Genomic DNA, 20,207 nt, shown 5'->3' with positions numbered 1-20,207 from the left:
GAAGAAGTAGAGGTGCTGGTGCACTTTCTTGGCTATGACATCTATGTGGTTGGACCAGGACAGGCTATTAGTGATGTTCACTCTTTGGTACTTGAAGCTCTCAACCCTCTTGACCTCAGTACTGTTGATGTAGACAGGAGTGTGCGCGCCGTGCCCCTTCTTGAAGTTTGTGAAGGTGTTGAGTCCCAGGTGGAGGAGTTTGGAGATGAGTTTGCTTGGAATTATAGTATTGAAGGTGAAGCTGTAATCAATAAACGATAGTCTAATGTAGGTGTCTTTACAGTCCAGATGTTCCAGAGATGAGTGTAGGGCTAGGGAAATGGTGTCTGCTGTGGACCTGTTTCAGCAGTAGGTGAATTGCAATGGGTCAAGGTTGTGTGGGAGGCTAGAGTTGATGTGTGCCATGACCAGCCACTCAAAGCACTTTATGATGTTGGATGTCAGAGCCACTGGGCGGTAGTCATTAAGGCACGTTACCTTATATATTTTTTTAAGTACCATGATGATAGTGGTCTTCTTAACGCGGATGTGGACCTCAGATTGAAGTAGAGGAGGTTAAAAAATGTCTGCAAATACCCCATTAGCTGGTTTGTGTGGGATCTAAGGATATGGCTGGGGACTCCATCTGGGCCAGATGCTTTCTGTGGGTTCATTCTCCAGAAGACTGATCCGATGTCTGCAACGCTATGGGTACTGGTGCATTGAAGGCTGTCGAGGTGGGTGGTGACATTTCAAACTTGCTTGTTTTTAGGAGGTGTACACAACCAAATGCTGGAGACTGGTGCATTCCAGCTCACAGGATTATATGCAGAGGTCTAGTGCAGCTGCCACAAAGACTATATAGGGGAAGACCACAGTTTAGGGCCCTCTCATCACTGGACACCAAGGTGCAGGCCCTGTGTAATAATTCTCTGCTTAATCTCAAATAATCTATTATTTGGGAATGGAAAAATTGATGCCACATTGACAAGATGTAAATATTGTAAGTGAATATGATATCATAGGTAGAGTGAAAGATTAATGTCCTATATTCATAAACCCTTACCTAAAAGGTCAGGCCCCTTGAGGATAAAATCAAATTCATGTGATTGGCACTGGAGTAACATTCTCAGAATTAAAATATATATCATAATCCACTTTAATGTATGTGTCCATTTACAGAGATGTCATCAAGCTGTTGATTAGTGAATCACATTGCTTTCTGTCGAAGAATTCTTAAAAGATAAAAAGCATAATTTTGAAGTGACTTTTGATGATCAGTCCACAATAAACAATTAGATTATCATCTGCATTCCATTCCATGGGATTTTTTTTTAGGAATTCAAAATACAGAGGAAATGATGATATTGGTCCCACAGTATCATCTACAATTTTATCATGCAACATGTTGATTTAATACACCTAATAAATAAGTTTGGCTAATTGGTGGGGGTGGGAGAGGAAGTGCAGTGGCAGTTCAAAATGTTATTGACCTCAAAGGTTGAGGCAGATGAAATCACAGTGGAAGCTGAAATATCAAAAACTTTTTTTGAAAAAGCAGAATTTTGAAAAAAAGTTTGTAAATACTGATTTCCACTGAATACATCACAGCCTGTAGAGTAGGAAATCATGGACAGCAGTTTAAGGATTTTGAAGTTGATCTGCTTCTCTCTCCTAATCTAGGTGGAAAGAGCCTACTCACATTAACTCTGTCTATACCCCTCCAATTTTGTAAACCTCTATCAAATCTCCCCTCATTCTTCTGCACTCCAAGGAATAAAGTCTTAACCTGTTCAATCTTTCCCTGTAACTCCTGAAGACCCGGCAACATTCTAGTAAATCTCCTAAGACTGAGCATCTGAGCAAAAGTACTGAGCATCTTATATTAGTCTTTATTCCAAATCTCATGTAATCTCCAGTCAATTTCAAGTTTATTCTATTTAAATGGGAACCATTTCTATTTGAGGCTTTACATCTAACAAAGGGTACAAGCTCTGCTTCAAAAACGTGTTGTATTGACAAAAGCTGTTTGTTCAAAGAAAACAGTCAGGGTGCATGGAGTGACAGCTTCATTTCTTCCCTGCGCTCTCCCACCATTTAGCCAATGAAAGTAAAAGACTAAGTTATGTATTAAATAATTGACAAATAGATGTTACATCAATATAAACTGCCTGACATTGTGATTAAGTGGTAACCAGATATGCAGTCCATTAGAGGAACTGTTTAATAGAGAGAAAAATAGTGGAAACATGCATCCTGCACATGTGGCATCTAACCAAAATAATATGGACACAATTGGTTAATAACAAAATATTTTGGTATTTTAATTATGCAAATAAAGCTTTATTCAGGTTAAATAATAATGGGAAATTAGAAATTAATTTTCAAGTTCCTTTACACACAATGAATAGGTCAACATTTATGCAGACACTATACAAAGAAAGTACTGCAAATAATCAACATATCAGAAAGAAAATGTGAAGCATAAAACAGTTAAACATTCATCAGTTTGTCAGTGTCTGAATACCTAGAATTTAATTTGTTCAAGTGAGAACACAGGAAAACCTGGCAACTGAACAAAGGCAAGGACTTGCAATTTCTTCCCTAGCCTGGTCCCAGGCCTGCTGCATTTCCATTGCTCCCTCCCTGATTCCCTCAACCTTCTTCCTCTCGACCGTCAGTCCAGGCTCTCAAATCAACACCCCACAATCCCCCTGATCATTCCCTCACTCCATCCCGCAACCAAGGGCAAGGTTCCATGCAGCAGACGTACCCACCTAATACCAAACAGACTGCTGGCTGCAAATGGTAAGTTATTCCAACAATGGCAACTAGCCCTGTTATCAAGTTTACTAGAACTCAAAAGGGAATCCATATTCTGGCTATTAAATTGTTCATTCTTACATATAAATATCAGGCATGCTAAATCTATTCTTCTCTCTCAATTCATTCTTCATTAGAAGGGATGATGTGGTATAACATTGTTTTTGGGCATTGTAGTTCTGTGGTTCTTGCTTGATTAGTATCCAAAGACCCAGACTATTGATCACAGTATATGAATTTGAATCTCAACACTGCAACTGAGGAATCAAATAAATCTGGAATAAATCTCTAGGATCAGAAATGGTAACCATAAAACTATTGGATTGTTTTCAGGGAAAGAAATCTGTGAAGCTTACTCTGTCTGGACCAGGCCCACCAATGTACTTGACTCTTAAGCTGTTCTCTGGAATAGCCAAAAAATAACAGCCATGAACAATTACAGAAAAAAAACTGAAGAAAAACACACACAAAAAGGCAAATCCTAGCATAAATCTGGAAATTTCTAACTTGCTAAGAACAGTCAAAGATGACAAAAAAGATTGTTAAAAGAGAGTACGAAAAGAAACTTGCAAGGGAAATTATGTTATAATAGAGGGTGAGAAGAGGTAAATGTATATTTCTTAAAAGAATAAGTGATGACACAAATTAAATGAAATACAATGATTATTCTGCATTATTTACATTGGAGTAAGAAGGCAACATCCTGAGAAATCTAACATTTAATCAGGGATAGGGACTGATTAAAATTAATAAAAATTAGTAATAAAAAAAAACAGCAGTTGCAAATCACCAGAATTTGCCTGTTTTCACTCTAAGATTTAAAGTAGATTAGAACCTTGTTTAACTACTCAATTCAGCAATTGTTCCTTTACATCAGAAAATTTCACTTCATTTGGCTACTTAAATGGAGAGGGAATAACCACAGAATTATAGACTAGTTAACCCAATAATTGTTGCTGGAAAACTCAGTCCTTATTTAAGGTTGCAGATGGAGAAGACAGAGTCTATAGTCTAGCCATTCAGAAGTCAGGAGACAACTCTACAATCAGAGAGGTGGTAGAAATTTGGAACTCATCTGTAAGTGCAATTAATGCTAGCTTTATTGATAATTTTAATATCTGGGAAGAATATGGTGAAAATTCAGGCTTGTATATTTTGGCCACAGGTCAGCCACGACCTGAGTGAATTGCAGAACAGGCCAGAGGAGCTAAGTAGCCAGCTCTTTCCCATAAGATGTAACACCTACTGTTTGCATTTTCTGTTAATATTTTAGATTTACAGATTCACAGTATATTGCCTTTTGTTCTGTGCTTCAGTGTAAATTTTCAGTAGAAGGGACAAGCTGGGGTACTCATGGCATCAGGAAAGGTGGGGGGAAAAAAGCCTGAAGACAAACTGAGTAAGCTAGAGTGGTTATAATGTCACATACCATTTTTCAAATAACTCGAAGACATTTTGAGAGTAAACAACTGAAATAATCTGGGGGAAGGCAGGACCTTGAAATAAATGGAGATGGAGAGATAGAAAACCTATCGACCAGGAGAAAAAAAATTGAAAATGTGGAAATAGTCAAAATCTGGTTATTGGAGTTGATAATCAAACCCCAGGATTGTCTGCTTGATAACATTACCTAGAAAATTGGATCTAATTGCACATGGTTTTTATGGAATATTTGTGAATAAAGGACTTTTCATGCACTTGGGATCCCACTGGCAATTGTTTCTGGGTCAATTAGCAATCCTCGGGAAATCAGCCTGGGCACCTCCAGGTGCAATACACTTTAACTTGTTTGAAGCTTGCATGGTATACAAAGCGTTTCTAATGATTACATCCAGTGTGGAACAGCTAGTTCCATATTTACCAATAGAAATTGGCTGTTAAAGGTGCAACCCAGCACCTGCATTTAAACCTCAAGAAACCCAAGGTGCAAACCCTGTGGATCAGAAATGTATCATAATAATTTAAAAGGTCACCATTGTTCCATCAAATGCATTTCTCTCTACATCTTCCAACCTATTTATTGCCCACATATTTCTTGCAGCATTTCTATCTAATTTGCAACAGATGTACATGCCAGTGTGTCAATCTGTACCAGTATGATGAGCCTATGCCTTGCAATGGCATGTAATCCAATCTATGTTAATGATGACATTGGTGGGTGGGCAGCAGTACCCAACCCCACTAAAAATACATGTACCCCCTCTTCTGTATTTTCCCTTGATGGCAGTTTTTTTTCTGCAGCTGTCCTTAGACAGAGGTCCTTTAGACTCTGAATCATTAAGTTTACATCAAAAGGGCAGCTGCAATCTCTGTAGGTTATGTTTTAGGGCAAAAATCAATTTTCTAAGCAGGTTATTTGCAAATTTTCTGATATTTTGCAGGACACTAATACTATACACAACACGTTCAGCATACCGAAAGGGCAAACTCCCATCTCTGGACAAAAATATACAACCTTTGTAATTATACACTTTAATAATAGGAAGGCAAGCTCCTTTTTCATTTTTATTATTGCTGTGCAAACCAAAGGCTCAACGATATTGAAAAATATTAGAACAAACTCAAGTCTCAATTATTATTCTCCTTTCACCTCTACAAATGTTTTAAGGGTGTCTTCTGTTGGAATAACAATAAGACAACTGTAGGGAGCATTCTCCAAGTTGATCAATAGAGCACTATTTTACATAGAATGGCAAGGTGGAACACTATTTGAGTTGCTTAATTTTATTAAGTAATGGGACAATTGAGAGTACATGAATTAGCATCTTATTTCCTTAAAGTAAATGGTATTATGTAAATAGTTATTTGAAATTATGACATAGTAAAAGGTATAATTGGAGGTATGTTCAGACTGCAATTAGAGGCACTTAGAATTTAAGCTTCAGCCTCAGCATCACTGCAGAATCCAGGCTGACCTACTTCCAGAATGAAGCACAAGTGTCACTCTTGAGGGTATAATCTTATGTGGACCACATGTCAGAGGTAATGCCAATGGAACAATAGGAAGACACATTCATATTCATTATTGCTTTGTTTCATATTTATCATTGCTATGTACCAACAATCTAATTACACCAACAAAACCATCTCAACAATACCAAAAAAAATAGAACACGAGTCTCATAATAATTATTCTCCTTCCACATCTGAAAATGTTTCAAAGGTTAAGTAGTGCGAGGGCTCGCATGTGCTCATGCAATTTTTAAAACCAGGGATCAGTAGCCAAGTTTGAATCAATTCATGCAGACTGCAATCAGCAGTAATCTGCACAATTTAATCACAAGGCTAATTGAGCCAGGCAATCTTTATTTGCATCTGGCTGAAAAGTTGCTTCTGAGTTAGCTTGGATCCTGTATGGAATAGCTGTAATTTTAAGAATATTTCCTTTGTTCTTGATTCACCAGTTAGAAGAAATGATTTTTTTTAAAGCAATGAGAACTTGTATTACTGGAGAAAACATTTAACAGATCGGAGTTGATCTGTGGTTTTACCCAGTAACTTGCTGATTAAGAACCAAGCATTTAACTTGTTGATCTAAGCTTCAGTTTCAGTTCTTAATGTGAGTATTGTCATGAACTTGAACTTTAAAGGCTGATCAAATTTATTCTTTAAAAACTGTTGCAAGAATAATGTGGTAAAAACTACTGGAATATAATAGAAAACAAGGTAAATTTAATAATATTTAGCAATTTAAATACAGTCAAAGAAACATTAGATCAAAGTTCTTAAACAGGCGCAGTGATCAATTTGTACTTAACAAATTAGAATGTTACACTATTTTCTTGGTTTTCATATTGTATAGTCTTCTTATACAGAATTGCAAGTCCTAATGTACTGGTAGCATCTGCTTGTGGTAGTTTGTCTAATTCCATCTGTGTGTATTCAGGAGTTACAACCTAAATCTTACACACTTACAGGTTTATGGATACTTAATTGAATCTGGGAAAACATCCATAGACTGGAACTTGTATGGAACATTCCTATAATGACTATATATTTAACAAAACTACGCCAGCAATCAAGCCAGCTGAGTGTTATCTTGATTACTTAATGTGTTGATTAATATGGTAACCAAGGCACCCAACTAAATTTACACATTAGAACAGATGTATTAGATTAGCCAACAAACAATCTGCTGGAGCAACTCAGTGGGCCAACCAGCATCTGTGGGAGAAAAGAAATATCGATGTTTCAGGTCAAAACCCTGCATCAGGACTGGTGTTTTCTTGCAGTTTCATTGGAGCTAACGATGAATTAATAAAATTGTTGGGCAAGTTAAGCAAAACAATAGAAATTTAGAAGGATTTCTAATCCATTACAAGATTTTGATCATATCTCAATACAAATCAATAGTATAATAGTGATGATTTGGTCATCTGGGAACATTTCCAACAGGAGACCTCAAAGGAATTGATCAACTTTCTCTTTATGAATGTACTCTGCTTCAGGCAGCTTTTTTCTCGTAATCCTAAATCTAATTACTGAAATTAGTCTTAAACTAATTTACTATTTGGCTGATGGGCATGCAAAACTATTAGCACTTTGTTTGGAACACTTGCCCTCAGAAAGAGATTGAAAGAAATACAAGGACAGGTTTGTTTTAATCGTGCAAAGAATTATCAAGAGGAAAGAAATGTTCAAATGCAACTCCTAATGCTTACTATCTATTGGAAATTCCTATGAACACAAAGAGAAAACTTACAAGGAATGGGACAACAAAAAGTCTGTAGGTAAACACAGTTGTGAGGCTATTACAACAGGGATAGTTCTCTGAAACTCTGACAAAATTGCAGCATGTCTACAAGTAGGAAATGGGGGGAAAAGCAATCGTGTGCTGACCTTTTATTGATGCTGGTAGTACACCTCATAGTGGAATTAGCTGCAGGCTCGTTGTATATCCAACTATATTACTTTTGTCGAGTTGTTAAGACAGGATCTGCATGTACATTTTGAACTAATGGATTACAGCCAATTAGGCTCTGATGTTTATTGATCTCACTTGGATGTATCTAACTATGCCTAAAGAATTAAAATATTGGAACATTTAATATCATGCATTAAATTTAGTCATGGTTTCATACATCTCATTGGCACATTGGGTCTGTAGTTACTAATGTGGCAAACAAAATCAGGCAGTATCCAGCAGGAACATTGGTAAATACGTGTGATAATGTTTCTAAACAACCTAAAAGGCAAAGCCAAAATCTCAGCCAGTTCAGGAATCGACTCCTAGAGTTTAATGATCAACTTGATTCTGAGATGCTGACAGTTCTGGAAAAATACTGGACAGGTGCCTCACTTATAGAAATGCAAAGGTAGAATAAACAGCACTTCAGTTACACAGTGACACCAAGTGGAAGAAGACTATGAGAGAGATTTGGCAGATGTGAAAGACAGGAACTTCATACTTGGAGAAAGGAACATAGCAATTAATTTTCACTGTGCATCATAAGCATAATGTGCACAATATTTAATGACACCAAGCACTAAGAATAGGATTTGTTGAATGTTGATAGAGACACTGTAGATAAATCATTTGTTAACATGAAGATGAGGAGTGGGGATGTTGAACTCTACAGATGCTACCTGACCTGCTGATTGCAATTCCAGTGTTTTCCTCCCCCCATCTGTGTCATTTTGAGATACACTTGCACTGAATAAACTGTTACTAGTTTATTCAGTAACACTAGTTTACTGAATAAACTAATGTTATTCAGTATGTACAATGAGTGTTAAGCATAAATAATCTTTTGCCTCATGCTCCTCTTTGCATCTTTGGTGTTGTTGGTGGTCAGCTTTTCTAGCTGTTCTTTAATGTGCCTTTTTGAATTAGTTATAGAGCATGTAGCATTTAGAATTGCCCAAAAAACTGTGCTGTAGTGGGGATATCTTCTGATCCATTGAAGCATCATAACACACTTACAGTAAACTTTTGATGATAAAAAGTTGCTTGTACATCATTGTTAATATGTTAACAGATGTACAATACTTCCATTAAGATATTGGTCACTGCTGCATAATCTTAGTCTCTTAAGAATCAAGCTTGTATTTTTTGATGTTGGGGAAATAATGGGGCAAGATGGATTTCTTTTGACTTTTGCTTAAAGACAAGGCATTTAAACTGCATAATTTTTTTGGTTTTTTTTAATTACAAGGCTTGTGCGGTAACCTCATTTCCCAATATTGAAAAATACAGTGTCCTCTGTTAGCTATGGGGAAAATGATGAAATTCCTTGTTCCAGCAAACAGCTGCTTAATTCTGTGCACTGCTTATTGGCTATTATTGATTTCACCAGCTGGAATGAGTAACCCTGCATCCATTTTGGCCACTTTTATAAGTAGCAAGTTACTTTCACAGTACCTTGCTACTGGTGAAGTTTTATGAATGAGGCATAGGAGAACTGAGAAAGGTTGTGGATACTTCTTGCAACTGACTAGAAATGTGCATGACCTCCTAGTTTAGGGAAGGATTCTGTGTAGCCAATTTATACAAACTCTTGTGCCTGATTACATGCATGTCTGTGGTGGAACTAATCAGAAAATTTGTATAACAATGTCCATGGTGCCAGTGTATCCTGGATAAAACATGGACTATAAATATTCATTTATTATCAAAGATACTGACAATTTATATTACTACCACCACCACTTCCACCACTCTTGAAATCAATGTCAATACTTATTTCAACTCTAAAGAATAAGTTTCTTATCTTTAAACTGGTATATTTAAGATTAAAGACTCGGCATAATTAACTTGTCTGTGAGCAATATGAAGAGCAATAAGGCTCTGCAATGAACTAAAATTAATTCCACTGTTCAATTCAGCAGTATCACAAAAAGGGAATTAAAAGAAGCAGAATTTATTGTGACTGATTTACTGATTTGTGCATCTGTTATGAAACTTGTAAGAATGTAAATACAGTGCAGCAATATTATTTGTCCTTTGTAATGCAAAACAGAAAATGGAAGTTAGTATTATGGAATATCCATTCAGTTTTAATAGCATGGAAAAATTCACAACTCAAACACACACAGAACTATATGTTTAATTGTGCTGCACAATTTGCTAGGTTTTGGGAGGATGAAAATGGTTAAAACTATCTTAATATTTTTCTGGAGTTCTCGTGCTTTCACCAATAGATGGCATGGTGGTGGTTGTGGCAGGGAGGGAGGAGTGTTGGCTGGCTCCAATGAAGGGTCAAACATGAAACATTAACCCCACATTTAACTCTTTGCAGATGCTAACTGACCTGACCCTGCTGTTTCTAGTGGGTTTTTTTCACCATGGAATTTCATTTTGAGGTACATTTTCACTGGCAGTCACTCAGTATGTGCAATGGCTGTTAGCAGTCAAATCAACTTATTTGTCTATAACCACAACCTACATGGCTCTGGAATTCATCAACTTTATCAGCTGATGTGCAAGTTTGGTATGCAAACTGCTTCTGAATTGAGCTTTCAACCACATCTGACTCACCACCTGAACCACCACTCTTCACCTCTCAAACTACGTTCACTTCACACTCCCAAGCTTAACCTCACCTTTTTCTCCAGTACTCTCTAAGTCTCCCCAGATTATTCTTTTAAAACCTTGAGTCTGTGCTGCACTGTCTTACTAGTTCTAACCAAATTTCACTGTCTCCATATACTCAAATCAATTCAGGATTCTCATCCTTGTTTTTAAAAACCTCCCTGTACCTCACATCTCCATTTGGACACCCTATTCCTCAAGAATTTGAGCTGGTTCTTGTTCCCCACCCTTCTAGTGGGGGGTGGGGGTGGAATCTTTCAATTTCATTCTTGGACATGTTTTTCCAAAATCTATTTTCCATCTTATTTCTTATTTTCTGATAAAATAAAGCATCAAAGGTTATTGCAGAAGATAAAACTCATGGCATAGTAAGTAAAATGTTGGTAAGGATAGAAGGTGGACTGAAACAGAGAATGAGTGTAAATGGGTCTTTTTCTGGTGAGATGAATGGTGTGCCATAGCCAGTACTGGGGCCTGAACCTTTTACAATTTATGCAAGTGATTAGCCTCAAGACACTGAAGGGATGGTTACTAAATTTGCTGACAACATAAAAATAGGTGGAAAAGTTGTGAACAAGATACAAGGAGGGAAAGGGCTACAGATGGGCTAAGTGGACAAATTGTTGCAAATTAAATGTCAGAAAATGTGGCTGGAAAAATTAAAAAATCTGAATGGTGAGAGATTACAGAACTTTTGTACATGCACACCAGGACACCCATATTTCTCTGCAGTTCAAAAGTCTGGGATGTGGATACTGCAGGTGATTAGGAAAGCTCAAAAAAGTGTTATGATTTATTGCTGGGAAAATTGAATACAAAACTAGGGAGGCTTTGCTTATAGGGCATTGGACAGACCACATCTAGAGAACTGTACTTTTGCCCTTTTTAAGGGAGGATGTTAATGTGTTGATCGCAGTTTGGAGAAGGTATTCCTGATTGATAACTAGAATGGGTGGGATACTCTTTGAGGAGACATTGGACAGGCTAAGTCTGTATCTGCTGGACTTTAGAAGAGTGAGAGGGGATGAATGAAATATTTAAAATCCTGAGATGTCCCAAATGGATGGACATGGAGAGGATGTTTCTCTTTGTGAGAGAATCTAGAACTAGGGAGTCACTGTTTAAAAATAAAGGGTTGTACATTTAAGACTGGGATGAGATGATTTTTTTCTCATAATCACAAGTCTTTGAGACTCTTTGCCTCAGAAGGTGGTGGAAGAAAGGCTTTCAATGTTTTCAAGGCAGAAATGAACAGATTCTTGATAATCAAGAGGGCACCATGGGTAGACTGACTTGCAGAGTTGAGGTTGCAATCAGATCTACAATGCTACTAAATGGCAGAGCAGGTTTGAGGAGCTAGGTGGGCTACTCCTGTCACAATTCACATGTTCACATAAGAGAAACAGGACTGCAGATGCTGGAGGAACTCAGGCCAGGCAGCATCCCTTGAGAATAACAGACGGTCAACGTTTCAGGTCAGGACCCTTCTTCAGTCCTGAAGGGTCCTGACCCAAAACATTGACCATCTGTTATTCTCCAGGGATGCTGCCTGGCCTGCTGAGTTCCTCCAGCATCTTGTTTTTTTTTTCATGTGTTCATATGATTAGATGGCTCCATCATCTGCAAGTTCTCATTCTGTTTGACAATCTCACTCTCAATTATCTACAGTAATTTTTCCCAGAGTGCTGTACAAAATAAGTTCCTGCCAAAGAAAACATTTCTATAAACATGTTGAATTATCAAAAATATGTTTAAAATGGCTTAGTTCACAACATGTTTTTCTCAAGTAGTTGTGGCAACGACCACAAATTGAAATAGTGATATGACCAATAATGTGAAAATCTGGAAGTGGCACTAAATTTTAGCAAGTCAAAACTTACATGTTATAAAAATAATTAGTTTTGTAAAAGTAAACTAATTTATTGGAAATTCAAAATATTGGAGTCAAAGGTTGGGTTAATTTTAAAGATTTCATCCTCTAACCAGTGTGCAATAAAGATACAAAGTAAACCCACTGACTAAAGATTCTACAGGAAACTTTAAGAAAAGTCTAAGGCACCCTCGGTCAATAAGTTAGTGAATTAAATGAGACAAATGCAATAGTTTATACAGTCATTTCACATGATCAGTCAAACATACACCAGGGAGACTAATAATGACTTTTTTTTAAAGCTAGCAGCCATTTAGTTTGATTATAATACACTGCATTCCAATAAAGCTACTTACCTAAAATTGTAGAGTTTTAACTTTCCTGTCAGGTACAGGGTTGCCCAGAATCTCATTCAAAATCATAAATCTACCTCATTCTTACTACATACAATTTCTAGTCTAATCGTAGCAGTAAAGACTACTTGGAAGGATTCATAGAACAATTATTTCACTAGAAAACATTCACCACAGTTCCCAATTATTTGTTCATGTTGATTTTTTAATCCATTACAAGGGTTCTGCAGTCTTTGCTGTAAGGGAGAATTCCATGCTGCATATTAAAGCAGATTTTCAAAACTCTCCAATTATCAAAGAGATATGCAGAACAGTGTACTAACAACTGAAAATAAATGAAACATTGGCATACATTCTCTTCAACATCCACCATTAACTCTTCCAAAGCCCTTGGTTAGGAGCAAATGAACATTATGTCATATAAAAAGTCATGGAGTCCTGTATTCTGCATCAACATTAAAATCCACAATTTTCACAATGCAGACTGCTTAAGTTTAACATTATACTATTTCTATTGATATATATCAATTATGATACATCAACATTAAAGTAACAGGCAACAAGTGCAGTAGTATTCAACTAAAACACATCCCAGTGTTTCACTGACGTGCTAATACATGGTGCGGGAAGTTTAGCTAACACACCAAAGCACATGGTTTTGCACAGAAGTATAAATGATTAAATATTTCTACGCTACAGGAAGGAAATTAAAATAGAGCACAAGGTCATTTTTCTTACTACACCTTATGCATGTAAAAGAATACCATGTCTACAAAAGAGGAACTGCAACAAAATTAAATATTAAAATAAGTAGTAGGAAAATATTGAGCCTTAATTTTTTTAAAAATAAAGAAAACAAATAAGTCAACTTTTTTTCCGAAGTGGAAAGCTGTAGGGAATCAATTAATAGATAGTGCAGCAAAGCAAAGATAAACAATTAAAATTAGTATTCAGCAGTCACAAGGCAAGTTATTAAAATCAATTTTTACAATCTGTCTTTGAAAACTAAAATTGCCATTGCCATGGACTAATAGATAATATTTAAATCCATTGTCACAGTTATAATGAGCTTCAGCTGAACTTCAGAAGACAAGACATGAGCCTGCTAAAAATGTGTATTTGTTCACTGATAAAAACTTGATTCTTCTCAAAGCGAAGCAGTGTCTGAAGCAATAATGCTTAATATAATGAATTTGTACATTCTCTACACCAATATATTTTTTATTTTAGGTTGATGTAACTGTGTATTTAAATGCAAAAAAGATCATAGCATTTGCGTTGGTACATTCTACATCACTGGATAACTTCAACATAATTGGCAGGGTACAAGCCAACTTGACCACTTTCTAGTCGCCCTTTGCACCAACCCTGCTCGTCTTCATCTTCTACCTTTGTCAATTCATCACCTGTTACAAAAAGATCACTATGTTAGCTGTGATAAAATACACACCTAACATTAGCAGGAAATGTGCATTTTCCAGCACAAATAAAGTTGATCTTGAAGAATTCATACTTCAATCATAATGTAATCTTACAATGCTAGAGTTATCAGCAATTTGTTATAGATAATATTGCACAAATTCTTCCAAATATGTCTTCCAATTTTTCACTTTTCTTGTCAATTTGTATTACTTTTTTGTACTGACATTTATTTGCCACATGAATGCCTATTCCATCGGTCTAGGTCTTCTTAAAATTTTATTACTATTTTCCTCACTGTTTAGAAGCTTCCAAGTTTCATGCCATCAACAAATTCTGAAATTATAACTTTTCCCCACATCCACGTAATTAATGTATATCAATGACAAAAGCATTCCCATTACTCAATCCCAAGGATCACCACTTAAAACAGTCTTTCACCAGAACTCTTTTCTATCCTTTCACCAGTTTAGTATCTGTGCTGGGTATCACCTTTTATTCCATGTGCTTAAATTTTACTAACCACCATTTTACATGGTTCTTAGTCAAATTTAGGTGGTCCATATACACATCTCCTTTACATCACTAAGTACTCAAAATGGTTGGTCAAACAAGATTTTATCTTGAATCCTGCAAATGCTTCTTTATTAGAACATTTCTGACCAGATGACTGTTTATTTTCCCCAGGATTGCTTCTAAAAGTCTTCCTACCACTTCTGTTAAACTAATTGCCAGGGATATCTTTCTCTTCTTTTGAACAAGAGTGCAACACCTGAAAACTCTGAGACCTGGGACTCAACACCTCCCTTTGCAACTGGATCCTTGACTTCCTGACCAACAGACCGCAATCAGTGAGGATAGGCAGCAACACCTCTGTCACAATTATTCTCAATCCTAGCGCCCCACGAGGCTGTGTCCTAACTCTACTCCCTATACACTCACGACTGCGTGGCCAGATTCTGCTCTAACTCCATTTACAAGTTTGCAGACGATAACACCATAGTGGGCCGTATCTCAAATAATGATGAGTTGGAGTACAGGAAGGAGATAGAGAGCTTAGTGACATGGTGTCATGACAACAACCTTTCCCTCAATGTCAGCAAAACAAAAGAGCTGGTCATTGACTTCAGTAAGGGGGGCAGTGCACATGCTCCTGTCTACATCAATGGTGCTGAGGTTGAGAGGATTGAGAGCTTCAAGTTCCTAGGAGTGAACATCACCTGTCCTTGTCCAACCACATAGATGCCATGGCCAAGAGAGCTCACCAGCACACCTACTGTCTCAGGAGGCTAAAGAAATTTGGCATGTCCCCATTAATCGTTACTAATTTTTATCGACGTACCACAGAAAGCATCCTCTCTGGATGCATCACGGCTTGGTACGGCAACTGCTCTGCCCATGACTGCAAGCAACTACAGAGAGTTGTGGACACAGCTCAACATATCACGGAAACCAGGCTCCCCTCCATGGACTCTATGCTTCTCCTTGCCTTGGTAAAGCAGACAGCATAATCAAAGATTCCACCCACCCCAAATATTCTCTCTTCTCCCCTCTCCCATCGGACAGAAGATACAAAAGCCTGAATGCAGATACCACCAGGCTCAAGGACAGCTTCTATCCCGCTGTTGTAAGACTATTGAACAGTTCCCTAGTATGATAAGATGGACTCTTGACCTCACAATCTATCTCATTATGACCTTGCACCTTATTGTCTATCTGCACTTTCTCTGTAGCTGTTACACTTTGTCTTGTATTTGGTTATTGTTTTACCTTGTACTACCTCAATGCACTGATGTAATGAATTGATCTGTATGATCAGTATGCAAGACAAGTTTTTCACTGTACCTCAGCACATGTGACAACAATAAACCAATTCCAAATTCCAGTTCCAAACTTCCTTCAGCAACCCAGGTTGCAATCCATTTGGAATGGACAACTTATTCACTTTAAGCACCACTAACTAAAAATTCACTGGTTGGCAGTGTTAAATGAAGAATGAATTTTGGAAGCAGAGTAGAACACATTGATCATACTTTTTTAGTTTGCTTGGCACCACTAATCAAGAGTAAATTTCTAGGCAACATCAGCCTTTCTAGCTCCTTTTCCATTTTTATTCCATTCACCACACCAATAATCTTCTCATTCATTTAACAATGGCAAAATTCTCCTCTTGTGGTAAACACATGTGCTGAAATCTATTCAGAATCCCACGCTGAATAACCGGCCACGCATCCAAGTCATTCAAAAAAAAAAGTAACTACTTTTTCCAGCCACTCTTACTGAGCTTTTCTCTCTCCCCCATTCCCCATTATAAACAAAACAAAGACAATAACTACTCTAATAATCCCCACCCATCAAACGTAGTTCCTTTAGGTTCCAGGTATAAAGTTATTCAGATTTACATTTAGAAATATGTAGATAATCACCTGCTTTGAAACTAAGCTCATCATGTTCCTGTCCTTCATAATCATACAATGCTCGTACTCGCACTTCCGATCCTGCTGAATGATTCTCATCAAAAGGATTATCACCATTTGTTTCATTGCAGTTGAAAGGATTATTACTTTCATCATCTGACCACTCAGTGGTGTAATTTGGGTTCTTTTCATAAGTGCTAACACTGTTAATAAAAGAAAACAAAAAGTTACCATAATTTGCAATAACCATTAATCATCATCAAATTAGTACACTTCTCAGAGCAATTTAAGGCTGTTCATCAATGCCATTACAAATCAAGCTAAACATATTATCAGAGGATGAGCAATGTATTTGTATTTTAAACACCGGCAATGAAAGAGTCCACGATCATTTAGTGACTTCGAGCCCTTTCCATAATAATGAGAAAAGCAGTTCTGGTTGTTGCTATGGGGTGGATTTGGCAATGAAAGTGATGGAAATTGAGAGTCTATAAGGTCTGACAGTAGGTTTCAAATCTTCCATACAACTTGAAAACACCTCAGGATCAACAATGAAAAAAAGAAAATGTTAAAAAGTACTATGAAAGAAATTTTTGATTATTCAATAGTGATAGCATAGACATACTCCATTTACCATGAAAATGGTTGATCTAGTTACTGTTCAAAAGCATGTTCAATTGCTACTAAACCCATTTTTCTACTCTAGTTCAAAACTAGTTCAAAAAATAAATTAACTGAGCTATACAGAGTGGGGAAAGAGCAACATTTGATTTTTGGTCTATGCAGGCAGGGCTAGTTGATCTTGACTTAAACAGTTGAGGTATGAGCAATGTGCCTGCCCTCAACAGGTGAATATTGTACTGGATTCTTATTCCTGTGAGCTCCTGATGGAACTGTGCCTGTGTGGTTAACTGCTGGAGACAGATCAGACTTTATTATTATAAGCAGCAATTGAACAACTTGTTCACATTCATTATCCACCTACAAAAAATAGCAAAAACCTAAATGGAATAACAGCCTTTACCTAAAAAGGGTATGAGAAAGAGAAAGTTATTCTTCAGTACTGGAGAGCTGCAGTCAGGTTTGTGCACTGCGCCATAGAATGTATGTATTCACCATGGTGGAGGGCAGCACAGTCTCAGCTCATTGACAAAAGCAACATGGATCTAAATTCTAATGATAATGGCATAAATATGTATTCCCTTGAGGTTAGAAGGTTGACCCTCTAAAATGGATACAGGGAAGCATAGTAATTTAGGACAAGAAAGCACAATCTAATTTTTGAGTGAAATCAGGAACATTTTACACACAAAGAATAGCGAAAACTTTGAATTCTCAGTGCCAAAAAGATTGTGGATGCCAAGATAATTTTAGCTTTCAGGCCTAAAATGGATTTTTTTTAAGGAAAAGCATCAAGGCACACTGGAACAAAAAGCAGTTAAATGAAGTTAAAGCATGTATCAAATGCAATCTAATTGAATGATGGAAAGTGCACCAAATCGCATGGCCTACTCCTGATCATATGATTTGGTGTGAAGAATAGCACGAAGGTAGGTACAGGATGACCAACCATCAATTTGGAGCAAACTGAGAGGCTTCAAGTGGGAGGGGATATAATTTGGCAGCAAAGGGAATAGTCTGAGAAATAAAAAATGAGTTGCTCTCTTTTACTCCATCACCTATGTTGGTAGCTGAGTGTATATTGAAAAACATAAGTAAAATTAATAGGATATTCTTTTTGCTAATGAAGCTGAGTATTACGACAAGATTAGTCATTTTTCCAACTCGAGTAATGAGTTCCTAATAAATAGCAGAAGCTACCAAAAACTGTAAATCTCAAGTTTTTTGACAATAACTTCAGCATGCAAACACACTGTTCGAGTTCAACAGCACCACAGATTACACAGAAGTAGAAGAGAAGCAGATCAACAAATAAGCAATGTTAAGGTGACATACAGTTTAACAACATTAGAAGAAACAAGTATAAAGACGATACTCCAAGTAAATAAAACTGTTTAAAGGGAAGGAAGAAATATATTTGGAGCTCTTTGAAATACACAACTACACCGCACAAATCCATGCATTAATCAGTCCAAAGACTTTGTTGATTCAAGAATGAGGAAACGCTAAGCAGCAGAACATAACTGAAGTTCATCAAAAACAATTTTTCACCGACTTTTTTGGGATTGTGTTCTCCTTCTCATCGACAGGTTTTTCATTCTCGTCCTCCTCAAATGGGTTACAACTGGAACGTATCGAGTTAGTAGTACTCCGGACACTAAGACTGTCATTTGAAATAACATCATTAAGAGCAGGCTTCTTTCACAATGAAATTCAATCAGTACTCTTCCATCAGCTGCTAGAAATAAGGTTACTTATGCTGCTGAAGAGCTTTATGAATCACAGTTATTAAATACAACAGCCGTGACTTCGCCAAACACAAACTAATTCACACATTAAAAAAAACCTTTTGCTGATTAATACGTTCCTTTGTCCTGCTTTTAGATATGCAGTCTAATTCCAACGTATATTTTAGTAGCAAAAAACATGTTGCATTTCAAGATTTTGTATGCAGTGCAATTTTAGTCAGATTTTTGCAAATATTTAACTCAGTTTATCTGCACATTTTTTAAGCTAATTCTGCTTCACTGCAATTGGTAGCAATGCTATAAACAGACTAATCAGAAACTTATGATCTGTCTGTAGCTTTCCAAGCCATTTGGTTCAATCAACAACCTCTAATGGTGATGGGTCCTGAAGTTTGATTCAGAAACTATGGCAAACCTGCACAGATTATCCGGAAATCGTTCTGATGGTACAGTCCAGCAGCAGAAAATGACTTTTGTGAAACTTCAGACTTGAGAAATTGATTGAGAATAATCTCAATTAAAATATTTGGTGCAATTTGTACAGAATACTTTTTTTTAAAAAAAAGAATCTTAAACTTACTAATCATATAAAGAATTTAGAACTGAATTGTTAACATCTTTAGTTCATTACTAAATGGTTGTCTGGTTCCACATAAATCTGTAGGGGTGGACTATAATGTGTTTAAAGAAGAATCCAGGCTTTTCTACAGAAGCCCCAGTTTCATAAACATTGCAAAATTTGATATAGATAAGTATGATAAGAATTTACAAGTAACTGATATGAATACCAGAGGATCAGGAGCAGGCTACATGCTCCCTCAAGCCTCCTTTGAACAAGATCACGGCTGATCTGATCTTGGCTTCAGTTCCACTTTCTTCCTTGTTCCCCATTACTCTTCAATTCTCCAAAGGTGGATTTTTGGTCTATTTCAGCATTCAATATATTCAGTGATTCAAACCTCCACAGCTCACTGAGGCATAGAATTCTAAAAATTCATCACTCTGAAAAGAAATTTCTTCTCGTTTTAGGGCTACTCCCTAATCTGAGGCTGTGGAGACTCATTCGCTGAGTATATTCAAAATGTCAACTGGTTGAGCTTAAGGGAATCTCAAGAAATGGGGTTATAGAGTCAGAGTTAAACAGCATAGAAACTGGCCCTGCAGCCCAACTCATCCATGCCAACCAAGGTGCCTACCTGAGTGAGTCCATTTGCCTACATTTGGCCCACATCCCTCTAAACTATTTGTATCCACGTACCTGTCTAAATGTCTTTTAAACATTGTCATTGTCCCCACTTCTACCACTTCCTCTGACAGCTCGTTCCATATACCCACCACACACTATGTGGGAAAATCTTGACCCTCTAGTCCTCTTTAAATCTTTCCCTTCACCTTAAACCCATGCCCTCTAGTTTTAAACTCTGCTCCCCTGGGAAAAAGACTGTG

The 20,207-nt window shown here is 37.0% G+C and overlaps 1 protein-coding gene across 2 annotated transcripts in view; it reads right to left on the bottom strand.

The window, feature by feature from the left end:
- Positions 1–1,456: 1,456 nt before the first annotated feature.
- Positions 1,457–20,207, bottom strand: part of LOC127578357 (protein kinase C and casein kinase substrate in neurons protein 2-like) — a 114,197-nt gene continuing 95,446 nt past the window's right edge. Inside the window, exons 10-12 of one of the 2 annotated variants that reach the window (XM_052030296.1) lie at positions 18,569–18,676; positions 16,402–16,595; positions 1,457–13,962 (exon numbers count right to left, since the gene is read on the bottom strand). In XM_052030296.1, coding sequence (XP_051886256.1) covers positions 13,850–13,962; positions 16,402–16,595; positions 18,569–18,676 — 415 coding nt within the window. In that variant the 3' untranslated portion in view covers positions 1,457–13,849. The remainder of the gene's footprint in view (positions 13,963–16,401; positions 16,596–18,568; positions 18,677–20,207) is intronic. The other variant, XM_052030297.1, reaches the window with a different exon arrangement.

Source organism: Pristis pectinata, chromosome 15 (assembly GCF_009764475.1).
Source record: "Pristis pectinata isolate sPriPec2 chromosome 15, sPriPec2.1.pri, whole genome shotgun sequence".
NCBI lineage: Eukaryota > Metazoa > Chordata > Chondrichthyes > Rhinopristiformes > Pristidae > Pristis > Pristis pectinata.
Note: the sequence above shows the minus strand (reverse complement) of the source record. Positions and strands in the feature narration are given on the sequence as shown.